General features: G+C 46.1%; 1 protein-coding gene across 3 annotated transcripts in view; it reads right to left on the bottom strand.

Annotated features, from left to right (window-relative positions):
* The window catches only part of BDP1 (B double prime 1, subunit of RNA polymerase III transcription initiation factor IIIB), a 127,213-nt gene that overhangs the window by 38,426 nt on the left and 75,626 nt on the right, over positions 1–13,161 (bottom strand). For 2 of the 3 annotated variants that reach the window (XM_044276044.1, XM_044276043.1), the window contains 7 exons: positions 9,767–9,879; positions 7,871–8,057; positions 6,781–6,890; positions 5,180–5,327; positions 4,959–5,062; positions 3,341–3,500; positions 1,665–1,885 (listed from right to left, as the gene is read on the bottom strand). In XM_044276044.1, the coding sequence (XP_044131979.1) occupies positions 1,665–1,885; positions 3,341–3,500; positions 4,959–5,062; positions 5,180–5,327; positions 6,781–6,890; positions 7,871–8,057; positions 9,767–9,879 (1,043 nt within the window). The remainder of the gene's footprint in view (positions 1–1,664; positions 1,886–3,340; positions 3,501–4,958; positions 5,063–5,179; positions 5,328–6,780; positions 6,891–7,870; positions 8,058–9,766; positions 9,880–13,161) is intronic. The other variant, XM_044276045.1, reaches the window with a different exon arrangement.

Genomic DNA, 13,161 nt, shown 5'->3' with positions numbered 1-13,161 from the left:
GCATATCGCACTCTCTTTCGCCTCACTTTTGAGCACGAAAGAAATGGGCCCATAGACTTCTAGGGAACCCGTCTCGTGCAGCAAGGAGAAAAAGTGCAATATGCACGTCCTTCTCCTCACCCGTTCTAGAGATTGGTGGGGGTCTTGACAATCAGACCCCACTGATCACAACTTTTGATATGTCTCTATAACATATCAAAAGTTATGTGAAAAGTTAGTGCCACTTTAAAATATTGCCATTTTATATAATTTGCTTCTACAAGAGGCTTACTACAAGAGGACCTTTCACTCGTATACAAACTAAAAGCTAACTCTATCTGTGGGCAGAGCGGCGCCCAGGAGTCCCCCTGCACTTACTAGTATGCCTGGGCGCCGCTCCGTTCGCCCGGTATAGGCTCAGGTGTCTCAGCGCCGTCTGTTGTATTGGACTGATTTTTTTTAGGAGGCGTGTCCCTTGCTGCAGCACTGGCCAATCGCAGCGCACAGCTCATAGCCAGTCTATGAGCTGTGTGCTGCGATTGGCCAGCACTGCAGCAAGGGACACGCCTCCTACAAAAAATCAGTCCAATACAACAGACGGAGCTGAGACACCGGAGCCTATACCGGGCGAACGGAGCGGCGCCCAGGCATACTAGTAAGTGCAGGGGGACCCCTGGGCGCCGCTCTGCCCACAGATAGAGTTAGCTTTTAGTTTGTATACGAGTGAAAGGTCCTCTTTAAAGAGATTCTGTCACCAGGATTTCACTTACTGAGCTGTTAAACATGACCACATCAGTCTTCACGATTTATAATACAATATACTAGTATTACTGCCCTGTGTCTTGTAATTTGCCTATAAAATCGCTTTTTATTAATATGCAAATTACCTAAATAAGGAGCCCAAGGGGCTGTCCCTCTGTCCGTTAGAGCCCAGCCGCACCCCTTCTTCTTGAGCCCAGCACCGCCCCACTGCTAATTTATTCACTCCTAATCGCCGACCTCATATGCCTGGTGCGCCGTAATCTCGCACATGCCCTGTGGATAGACCGGCCAGCGCACACGCGGTGTCCTGGCATCGGCCTCACAGAACAAATTCATGTGTGGTCCATCTCACACATTGGTGGTATATCCCACATTTGGGACCCTCTAGAATGGAGCTTGCAGAGTGGGCCAGAGGTGGGTCCTGCACCTATCAGACATTGGTGGCATATCACTAGGATATGCTACCAATGTGTGAGAACAGCCAACTCCTTTCAAATGTTGCAGACACAATGGCTGCTGAGATGGAGTATGGCACTGCCAAAGTCCTTATGAGAAGATCACCCCAAAGAACAAATGGAGGTGGACTTCAGCAGAGCCTTGTCAGTCAGTAACTCTCCTCAAAAGTCCACACACACACACATATATTTGTATTAGAAAGGCTTTTGGATTGGAGAATACCATTCTTGATCTCCGATTGTGTGTTCAACAAGGAGTCCTCCGTGCCTGCAGTCTAATTAATGTATAAGAACCATGAAGAGTTAAAAGTAATGTCAGATCTCTTTATAAAACAGAAGTCTGTTGAAAACATGAAGAAATACTTCCTGCGGCAAAAATACTGGGGTAAAATAAAAATAAACCATGAAAAAGGAACCATTACCAGTTTGGTTTGGGCTGACCACATCAATCGGCAACAATTTACTTACTTAGAGCGTTGAGGAGTAGCGGTGTCCTGCACAATGCTAGCCTGGCCGCTGCTCTGTGGTTCACTGGTCAATGAAGCTTGGTCCACTTCAGAGTCTGGCAAACATGAAGGCTTCTGGGGTGTGCCAGAGGGGCAAAGTCTCTTGGGGGAGACGTCAACATTGCAATCCGAGTCTTTTCTTTTGCCAGCTGGCGAGGACGTGGCCACCACATGTTCTTTATCCTTCCACAGAAAAGAAAGAAAATGAAATCACTTAGCAAATATCCATGATGCCCAATCTTCCATCTCCTCAAAAATGAACAGATAAGCAATTTGAACATAAGGTGCTGGTATTCAGACTGCATAAGACAATAAAATATATGGCTGCATGTAATCAATCTGGTCAAGTAAAGCTGGAACTTGTGACACCATGACCATGCCCTATACATACCCTGATGGACTTACTAGGGTAGAGCCTACAGGCACTACAGTCACTCGAGCACACTAGCGTTTAAGATCAGGCAGTCTGTTTCCTGCCCGATCCCTTTGCATTCCGGCATTGCCGGAAGCTTAAATGTCTCCGTCCAGCCCCATCCTTCTGGCCAATTCTCAGCATATTTGCCGGGTTGTGGCTAGATCTCCACCAGTCCCCATTATAGTTAAAGCTTCCAGCAATGTGGGATGGCAGAGAGATCCGTCAGGGAAAAGCCTCCTGGATCCTAAAAGCTAGTGTACAACTAGCCTAATGCGATTGCATTAACAAGGGGACTGGGTCTTATAGGCTTCTGTAGCTGGCAGGCATAGTGATCGCAGGGACCCAATGTGATCGGAGAGGGAGCCCCGACCCTCTGCAAACCCTGTACATGCAGCAGTCACCATGACGCTAGGGAGGCTCATCCCTGTCCCCCCTGCCATTGGCTAACCACGTCCCACCCCGTGGTAAGGCAAGTATATTTTGTGTGAGGGGCCCGAGCATATGGTGGAGCATTTCAGGGGTTGGATAACCCTTTTAAATATTTAGACTGTTAGATCTTACAAAAACAGCAACATTTCAACTGGAATAAATTTAAAAAAATGCTTGTGTCTGTAGAAATTGATACAAACTTCTAATGGCGCCCCCTGGTGTTGTTTCCATTCCCTTCCAGAATTTTCACCGAAACTGACCAGTGGTGCTGAGAAGAAGCTTCCAGTCTGCCGATTCTTATTGGATGGTCTGCACAATAGCAAGAATCACTCCAGGCGATCTGACTGAGTTATTGAGCTAACAGGTCACCATATTTTAAATGATTTCCCTCTCTTTTGTGTGATAAAACAGAGAAGACTGTGCTACGACCCCTTCACGATAAACTTTCTTACCGTTTTGTTTCTACAGCTCTTATGCAGCCGGTTTCCACGGTAACAGACAATGGGTGGAAAAGGTGGACATAGTTTTTAATCCTCATGTTTCTAGCTAGCAATTGTATGCAAAGCTGTACTGCACTATATATTCTGGTCTACTGCTAAAGCCCTAATAACTATGTGCAAATGGAAATTGCAGCACAAACATGGCAGATGTCAGAGTTACCTATTTTGCTGAATGAAGAAGTCAATATAAACTCATTTGTGGTAGATCTTAAAGTAACCTGAAAAATGTTGCAGAGCTGCCAGTATGGTAAAAAGTACATCGTTAAGGTTAAAGAAGTTTAAAACTGCAATCACCTTGAGCGCAGGAGCACCGCCATTTACATCTTCGTTTGTCTTGCTCTGTGATGAGCTCAAGGTCTTTGGAGACTGTTTTACAAAGTTCGGGACTGGTCTAATAAGTCTGCCACGCTTTAGCTGCGCTGGCTTGATAGCTGCAGACTTTTCTTCAGTGCCGCTAGGTAAAGAATACGAGGAGCATAAGTCAGACACAAAGGGCAAATAAACGCCTGCAATTTTAATGACTGATGAAATCTATACATACATTTAAAAGAACTTAAAGGGAGATTTATCAAAATTGGCGTAAAAGGAAAACTGGCAGATTTCAACTTTGATTTTCAAAAGGAGCTCTGAAAAATGAGGAGCAACCTTTAAAGGGGTTGCCTCATCTTGCCATAACTAAGGCGAGATGGAACTACGTAGGCCTTAGGAAAATCAAAAAGGTGGAATCTGATTGGTTGCTATGGGTAACCAAGCCAGTTTCCCTTTATACAAGTTTTGATAAATCTCCCCCTTAATGTTTAAAGGGTTATTACCATCTAGGACGTTGGGGTCATATCGCTAGATGCTGGTCCCACCTCTGGAACCCACGCCTATATTTAGAATGGAGCCTGTAAAGTGCCGGAGGGCGCACCGCCGGCCTATGGGAATGCAGAAAATAGCTCAGCAGCGTGCTCTTCTATTTTAGGAACCCCCTACTGAAATGAATGGAAAGCGCACCATGCAAGGACGGGAATGAATGGAGGGCCTCCGTGCATATGTGGTGCACTCTCCGGGACTTTGCGGACTCCATTTTAAGTATAGGTCCAGGTCCCTGAGGTGGGACCCGTACCTATCAGACATTGGGGGCATATCCTGGCGACATGCCTCCAATGTCCAAGATGAGAATGCTCCTTTAAGTTATAACTATAAAAAATTTAGTTGAGTTATAGCCAGTACATTGAAGCCATTCCAGAGATCCCTGCCAGGCCACACGTGGGGCATGTACTTCTCCACCACAGCTCAGTGGCACTGTCAAAAGTTACCTGCTGCATAAGAACTATTAATGCTGCATGTCAATTAGTAGATTATAACCACCCATCCAGGAGTGGTGGGCCAGCACAGGTCTGAGATCCAGCCTTGGAGTGGATGGCAGGGAACCTCTGGAATGAAACCTCATGGTTAAGTCAAATTATGAAGGGGGGATTTTGAAGTGTCATAACTAGAGTTGAGCGAAGCGAGCTTCAGATGCTTGATCCGAAGTTGCTTCGTTCAAAACTTCGGAATAATACTGTATGGAGATTTGTCTCAGTACAGTATTAGAATGTATGGGCTCCGACTAGTACCTTGGAACTTAAGTTCCAGTTTTAAAGTTTTCCACTTTAAAAATCAAAACACCGAAGTTATTCAACTAAATCAAGTGCAACTTCATGAATAACTAAATTCGGCTCATCGCGGAGCCCATACATTCTAATTATGTACAGAGACTGATCTCCGTACAGCATTATTCTGAAATTTTTAATGAAGCGACTTCGGATTAAGCATCCGAAGCTCCCTTCACTCAACACTAGTCATAACCTCAGGCAAAAGCTACATTTTTATTATTTGTTACACAATTTATATATTAAGATATCCTCTAAGACCGGCTCCTACTTACTGTTCAGTTTCTTTACCGCCATGTCCAGCAATGGACGGATCAAGAATATCCTCAGTTTTCAACAGCTCTGGATTCTTTTCACTGACCTTTGTTGTTCCTTGACCCTGTAAAAATATTCCCTCCTCAAAGTTATTACAGGACTAGGAATCCAATGCATTGTGCCTTATTTTAACAGGCCGCCTTCCTGGGTACAATTATGGACTCATTTTATAGGCTCTGACCTTCTCTGGAGTTTTAGGCTCCGTAGCCGCGGTCTCCTTTCTCATAGCTGCTCGGACAAGGTTTGGACTAGGTTTTGGAAATCTGGTGCGGACAGGTTTTAAAGCTTCTGCTTCCCCTTGTTTTGCATCACTTATGGCTTCTTCTGATCTAAAGAGCATTCATAGGGTTAAAAATATATATACACATATACTGAAAATCCATATAACCAAACTAAGCAAAGGAAATCTGTACATTTCTATTGACAGCTCCTCTCATATTACAATTACATCTGCCAGGAACTTTGATTTCAAGTTTAGTTAAAGGGGTTTTCCAGAAAAGGTGATTAATATCCGATCAGTGAGGGTCTGACACCCCGCACCCCCACCGATCAGCTGTTCCCTGCAGCCTCCAGCACTAGAACTACCACTCTGAATGGACCAGGAAGAACAGCTCCATTCAAAGTGTAGTGGCCAAGCTGGGTTACTGCAGCTCAGCCGCCATTAAAGGGATCCTCCGGTTACATTTATTTATCCCTATCTACAGGATAGGGGATCACCCTGAAATAAACGGAGCAGTCGGTTGGGCATTCGTGCAGCTGCTCCATTTATGTTCTGGAGATAACTCCTATAGAAAAGAACACTCCATGAGCATTCCCAACATGACGCTCCGTTTATTTCAGGGGGGAGTAGAGGGCCCCCATTCTTGTGATCAGTGGGGGTACCAGCAGTAGGACCTCCACCAATCTATGGACAGGGGATAATAATGTAACCGGAATACCCCTTTAATGGCAGCTGAGCTGCAGTAACCTGGCACGGCCTCTACACTGTGAATGATGCTGCGCTTCCTGTTCCAATCTGAATGCTAGTTCTAGCGCTGGAGGATAGATCATGGAAAACCCCTTTAAGGTGACCTTACACCTTCAATAGCAGTCAGCCAAGCAAAGGCTAGACCTCCCAAACACGTAAACAGAGTATGCATGTGTTCTCAATAAAAAGAGGGGAATAAGCCACATACATGTCTGCCAGCGTTCAGATGACATTCACCTAAAGTGTAAGGACAGTTTTAGGGTTTGTTCAAGTCAAAATACGCTTTAGAAAAATCCAACGTACATTTGCCATGGACATTGTGGCAGAGATCTGATTTCTGCTGCAGTATTAATGGAGTGCGGTTTGGAAATCTGTGGAAATAATCCACGGCTGTATGAACGGTAGGGCAGATTCCCACCGACAACAACGTGAAGCAAACTACATGCACAAAATGTGCCATGTGAACGAGCCCGTAGGCTTTGTCTCTACCTCTAAAATAAGCAAGACGAGTGTCACAGGAATGGCACCAAATAACCGGAGACAGATCCACATCTAATCACTGTGTCAGACATCACAGGCAGCTCAGTGGTTAGCACTGGTGCCTGGCAGCGCTGGGGTCAAATCCGACCAAAGACAACATCTGCACGATGTTTGTAGGTTCCCCTCGTGTTTGCGTGGGTTTCCTCCCACACTGATAGGGAACTTGTGAGCCCCATTGGGGACAGAAAGTGATATTAATGTCTGTAACGCGCTGCAGAATATGTCAGCACTATACAAGTGAGTAAAATAAATTAATGACAATCAGGGTAACTTACAGGGCAATTGATTTAACAAAAGCTTTGCCACATGTATCTTCTACTGTAGATTTCATCTCTGCATCTCCATCTGATAACACCGCCACATCCATAGACATATTGGGATCAGTCTAAAATTATAGGAAAAACTTATTCAGAATTACCAGTCCTATCTTTAAAGTGTTTTTTTCCATCCTTTTAAACATATACCCAAAAAAAACGTATACAATAAACCGATACAACAAAGGAGAGAAAAGAAAAAAGAATGCGGCACTCGCCCAAAAATACTCTTTGCAGCTTTATTCACATAAAAAGGTCAGCGTCATGCGGGCAAAACACAGCTAGAAGGCAACAGCCGTTTCACGCTTGTTTCCCTTTTTCAAGCGCGAAACCACTGTTGCGTTCTAGCTGTGTTTTTTTATGTGAATAAAGCTGCAAAGAGTATTTTTTGGTGAGTGCTGCATTCTTTTTCCTTTTCTTTTCTCTCCTTTGTTGCAAATACTACTTGTTTTTTATGCTGAGCACCACAACTACTCACATTCGATCAGTGCAGCACCAAATTAAATCCCACACCTACAGCAGTGCCGACCGTATCCTCTACATATTACTATTAAACAGATACAGTGGCATCCATTTACCATAGAGCTCTATTGCAAGAAAATAACGTATCATTTTTTTTTTTTTTACCAGACTCTGCACGATACAAGAACGCGGTATGCTGAGTTTTTGTATCTTTTTTTTTCTGTGACTATTTAACTAGAGTCTATCAAACCATACAGTAGCTCCAGCGCAGGAAGCTGGTTCCCGATGAATCCAGCTCTGACCATTGAGACATGAACAGAGCGGATCGTTTCAATGGTAGCAGCGCTGCAGTAACCAGCTCCATCCACAGCACAGTGACGTTTCGGCACTGGAGCTACTGTAGAACAGCTGATCAGTGGTGGCCCAACACCTCACACCCCCAGCGATCAGCTGTTCTCAGGACAGGCCATAAGCTGCTAAATCCTGGAGAACCCCTTTAATGATACCAATAATTAAAATGGAAGTCCCACTCATTACTCTTCTGGGGTCTCCGCAGATGGTGACTCGATGAGCACTACAGCTTTCTTACATGGTCAGTGGATGTCGCACCAGTTTTCTTCTCTTCCTTCTGCACAGGAGGCTCTGGTGGAGCAGTCACAGCCGATCTGGTTACAGATTTCTTTAAATTTGGCTTTGGTTTCTGAAATCTGCCCTTTGTTAAGATTGGTTTTGAGGTCTCCTTTGTATCATCAGGTGCACTTTCCTCTTTACCAGTCCTGAAAAGCAGAACAACCATCTTTAGCTCCCAGTCTGAGCTCATTACCTCTCCCGTCATGTCTGTTTAGTAACTACTTGCATCCCCCATGTAAGAACAGTCCTAGAGCATCTATTTGATGACCATGTTGTGAATTTCTTCAACTACTCCTACTAAAAGTTTACAAATAAATTTCCAGCAGTCTGCAATAAAAGGTCCATCTGGGTGCTACAAGTTGTGGGGGGGTCCTGACATTGTCCGCACTGCTTGGAAGGTGTCAGACCCTCAAAGGTTAACACGCAAATGAAGCTTTATTGCAGGCTGCTGGAAATTTATTCATAAACTAGTAGTGGGAATAACAGAAAAATGGCACAACATAGAGAAATACTCAGACTCTCTGACTTCTGACACTATTTTGCAGCACATCCCCAAATTGATAACCAGTAATATTGTTATTCTAGCAGGAATAATAGGAGACAACAGAGCTGTAAGAATTGATGCTCCACAATTGTTTTTGCATAACAGACATGTCAGGAGAGGTGACAGGTCCTCCACTTCCTGACCAGACTCATCTTCATTTTCCTTTTTTAGCACATGTATCTTTAAAAGCCATAACTTTTTTATGTTTGGTTATGTAAATAATTTTTGCTCCTTGATACCTGGGGTTTATTTTTAGGTCTTTTTATTTTAGCATTTTTATTCTTTAACAAGAAAAATGTACAAAGATGGTGGGGGTCGTCTATTTTTCACTTTTTTTATTAGCACAATGTGCAAAAAAATGTATACTTTTTTATTATGTCACCTTTCCGTGCAGGTCATTTAGCTATATGGGTTATTGTGGCTGGGGACGGGCCCAGAAGCTGCAGTGCAGCATGTGGTGGCATTGTTTTAATTTAAAAAAATAGTATTTTTTTATTTTACACTTTGTGCCAGCCATGAAGTAATACAAGACCTTTGGGGGAACATTTACTGCAGATTTCTCCTGTAATTGGGACTGACATGTTAGCCCAAATTACAGGGGGAATACAGCCCCCCGGAAAGGTTATACATCGCTCCAGGTTATACATCACTGCATTGCTGCTCTGGGTCTGATAACATCCAGCAGCTTGTGCAGACTCCTGGCGGCCACATGACTGCTAGGACCAGAGCAGGAAGTGAAGGGGCAGGCAGGGATGGTGAAAAGCCATCTCTGCTGTCTCTGTGGTGAGCCCTGCAGTCACTGACTGTCCATAAAGAAAGCGGGGACGGTTTTAATGCATCCGTGCAGAGATATATTCCCACTGCCAGGACGTTTATAGTCCACGGAGAGTCTGCAAGTGCTTAACATGACCATACAACTTCAATAGCAGTCAGACAACTGATATTTGCACAATTTGCTAATGAAACCAGAGACCGACTTTCTGATTATTGCAGAAGATTTGCAGTTTGAACACAGCGGATCTGTCTGCAGATAAAGCCTCATTCAATGGGGTGCAGCTTGGAAATCTGTGGGGAAATTATCCACGGCTGTATGAATGGTAGTGTAGATTCTTGCTGACAACAACGTGAAGGGGATTCTATACGCTTTTCGGAAAGGAAATCTGTGAACGAGACCATGCTTTCTTACTTTATCCCTAATATGAGCAAGAAGACTGTCACAGAAATCACGCCAAATACATAAGGAGACCACTATTAACTTGGCGACTGCCGGAGACAAATACACATCTCATCACTATATGTATGTAAACTTACTGGGCAAGTGACGTAACAGAAGCCGTGTCACATGGATCTTCTGCTGTAGATGATTTCACCTCTACATCTCCAGCTGATGACACTGCCAGATCCACAGACATATTGGGATCAGTCTAAAATTACAGAACAAAAATAAAAGTTCAATATTGCCAATCCGATCTTTAAAGCATACCTGTTTCAGGTGACTTGACCTGGCCATTGTATGGTGTGTACCTGGCATGTTTAGAAGTTTTTCCCTCTGCAGGTTCCATCTATAGTTCTTCTTTGTCAGTCAGTGAATATAGACTAGCTGAAATGATGATTTCTCATGTGTATCATTGGGGCACACAGGCTTGACCATGGGTATAGCTGTTGACACAAGGAGGCGGACAGTAAGCACAAAGCTAATCAGTTTTAGCTTAGTGTCTGTAGGAGGCAGATCTCCGTGCTTTGCAAGTCTAATTTTTTTCCTTTTTCTTTCCTTTTAGCAAGATTTCAGGCAGTACTGGCTGCCAGCATTCCCACCCAGGAGACGGGAGACCAGGGGGTCCCCAAGCCCTCTGCTTGTTCCCGGTCTCCAGAAGTCAAGGAGTACCAGAGGTTCCTAAAGCCTCAGCACCCCGCCAGCCTTCGGATCACCACGGCCACCCACCACAAGTCCCCTCTGTTTCCGGTGTAGCGGCCCTCCCCAAGAGGCCGCACACCGAATAGAGCCAGAAATGTCGGATGGGTGAGTATTTCTTAACCCCAAAGTGCTCCCCTCCCTCCCTTTCTTAATTACCTTCTGTGGCCTCTCCCATGGAGGCCTTGACCCCTCCAGGCGTCGTTCTCCGGTCAGGAGAGGGGGGGGGGGGGGGAGCGCTCTATCCGCCGTTCGCTCCATCGGCTGGCCATTCGCCTTGCTACTGCGTCCAGTTCGGGGCTCCACCTAGGCCGCTACTAATTGAGGCCCTGGCTTTTTTGCGGCTGGCGTTTCCGCTCAGAGCGGAAGAAAGTCGGGCCTGCTTTCCCGGCAGTTTCGCCAGGGGCCGACTCTATCCGTCCAAGGTGTGGTCACGTGAGCAGCGCTCCCTTCCAATCAACATACTGGAATTGAGAGTGATTCGTCTCTCTGCGGCATTGGACCGACCATCTCCGGGGACGTTCGATTCGAGTTCAGTCCGACAACTCCACGGCTCAATCACCAGGGCGGTACCCGGAGCCCGGCAGCCATGGCGGAAACAGCTCTGATCCTTAGCTGGGCGGAGAACCATGTTCCGGCGCTGTCGGCAGTTCACATCCCCGGCGTCGACAACTGGATTGTCGACTTCCTCAGCCGGGAGTGTTTCGATTCCGGCGAATGGGCTCTTCACACACAAGTTTTTCTAGCCACCTGCGAGCGTTGGGGTTGGCCGGACGTGGATCTCATGGCCTCCTGCTTTAACCACAAGGTCGAGAACTTCGTTGGGCAGTCCAGGATTCCATGGCCCTGGCGTGCGACGCTCTAGTGATTCCTTGGAGTAAGTTCACGTTTCCTTACGCGTTCCCTCCTCTTCCTCTCATTCCGCGTCTCCTCAGGAAGATCAGGTCCGAAGGTCTGCAAGTAAATTTTCGTGGCCCCGGGTTTGGCACGCATCTCTAGCCACCCTCCTCGCCGACGAACCCTGGCGTCTTCCTCTTCAGGAGAACCTCTTGTCGCAGGGACCGATCTTCCACCCGAATTTAGGGTCGCTACAGTTAACGGCTGTTGAAGCCGCCGTAATAAGGGCTTGCGGTTTCTAGGATGTTGTTGTCCAGACCATGATTCGTGCCAGAAAGCAGTCTTCTTCCTGAATCTACCACCGGACCTGGAAGTCCTACTTTAGTTGGTGCGAGCCTCATCAGCTGTCTCCCATCCGTTTCTCGTTGCCGCGACTCTTTTCTTTCCTGCAGTCGGGCATGGATTTGGGACTGGCTCTCAGCTCCCTCAAAGGGCAAGTTTCGGCTCTCTCCATTTTTAAAAAATCAAAACTTGGCTTTGCTTTCTGCGATTCTGACTTTTCTGCAGGGAGTTGCGCATGCTGCCCTCCGTTGAATCCTTAATCTAGTGCTCAACGCTCTCCAGTCTTCACTGTTTAAGGTTTTGCAGCAGGTGTTGCTTCGCTTTCCGTCCTACAAGATGGTCTTTTTGGTGGTAATCACTTCCATCCGTAGGGTGTTGGAACTCGCGGCTCTTTCTTATTGGTCGCCTTTCCTGGTCCTCCATCAGGACAAAGTAGTCCTTCACCCCTTTCAGTCCTTCCTTTCCGAAGGTTGTGTCGGCATTCCATCTAAATTAAGAGATTATTCTCCCTTCATTTTGTCCGGACCCCGTCCCCATCCTCGGGAGCAGTCTCTCCACACTCTGGATTTGGTACGAGTCGTTCGCATCTATCTGTCCCAGACATCATCTTTCCGGCAGACGGATTCCCTGTTTGTCATTGCAGAGGGGCTGAGAAGAGGGCTTCTACAACTTCCATTTCCCGATGGATTTGTTTGCCCATTGTGTAAGCGTACCACGTCAGTGACCGGGCCCCACCCTTCCGGATGACTGCTCATTCTGCTCGGGCAGTGGGGGCCCCGTGGGCAGTGCATCACAGGTCTTCGGCCCTTCAGGTATGCAAGGCGGCTACCTGGTTGTCTTTGCACACTTTCGCCAAGTTTTACAGAGTACACACCTTTGCGTCTTCTGATGCTTCTCTGGGGCTTAGAGCTTTGCAGACTGCGGTTCTCTGATTGGTGGGAGGGTTTCTTGTTATGCCCACCCTTGGGACTGCTATGTAACATCCCATGGTCAAGCCTGTGTCCCCCAATGATATGGATGAGAAAACTAGATTTTTGTACTTACTGTAAAATCTGTTTCTCTTCCGTTAATTTGGGGACACAGCTCCCACCCTTTTTCTTGTTTGCGGGCGTTTTCTGGCCTTTGTGATTCTGGGTTTGTACTTAGTTTGGCCTTCCTGTTTTGTCTTGCTTCTCCTACTTATTTTGCACTAGCTGATTTAGCTTAGTCCCTGTAGGAAGGGTATAGCTGGAGGGAGGAGCTCACACCTTTGTGCTTAGTGTCTGCCTCCATGTGGCAACAGTTATACCCATGGCCAAGCCTGTGTCCCCCAATGAACGGAAGAGAAACTGATTTTACGGTAAGTACAAAAATCTAGTAATCTGCCATAAAAAAAGGGGAGATTCTGTTCTTCCCTCTCATTCAGGAGCACCATATAGCAGTATAGCAGTGAACAAAGCACTTGGGATGTTCAGAAATATCACCACGCGGCCAATCAGCTGGTATGAGGACTGGCCTCACTTGAAAAATCTTGAACCACCCCTTAAAGGCCTCATGTACACGACCGTTGTTGGCTGCCCATATTGCGGCCTGCAAACAGAGGATCCACAATATAGGGCACCGACTGTTTGTTCAC

This window comes from Bufo gargarizans, chromosome 1 (genome assembly GCF_014858855.1).
Source record: "Bufo gargarizans isolate SCDJY-AF-19 chromosome 1, ASM1485885v1, whole genome shotgun sequence".
Classification (NCBI taxonomy): domain Eukaryota; kingdom Metazoa; phylum Chordata; class Amphibia; order Anura; family Bufonidae; genus Bufo; species Bufo gargarizans.
This window is presented reverse-complemented; position numbering and strand designations above follow the sequence as displayed.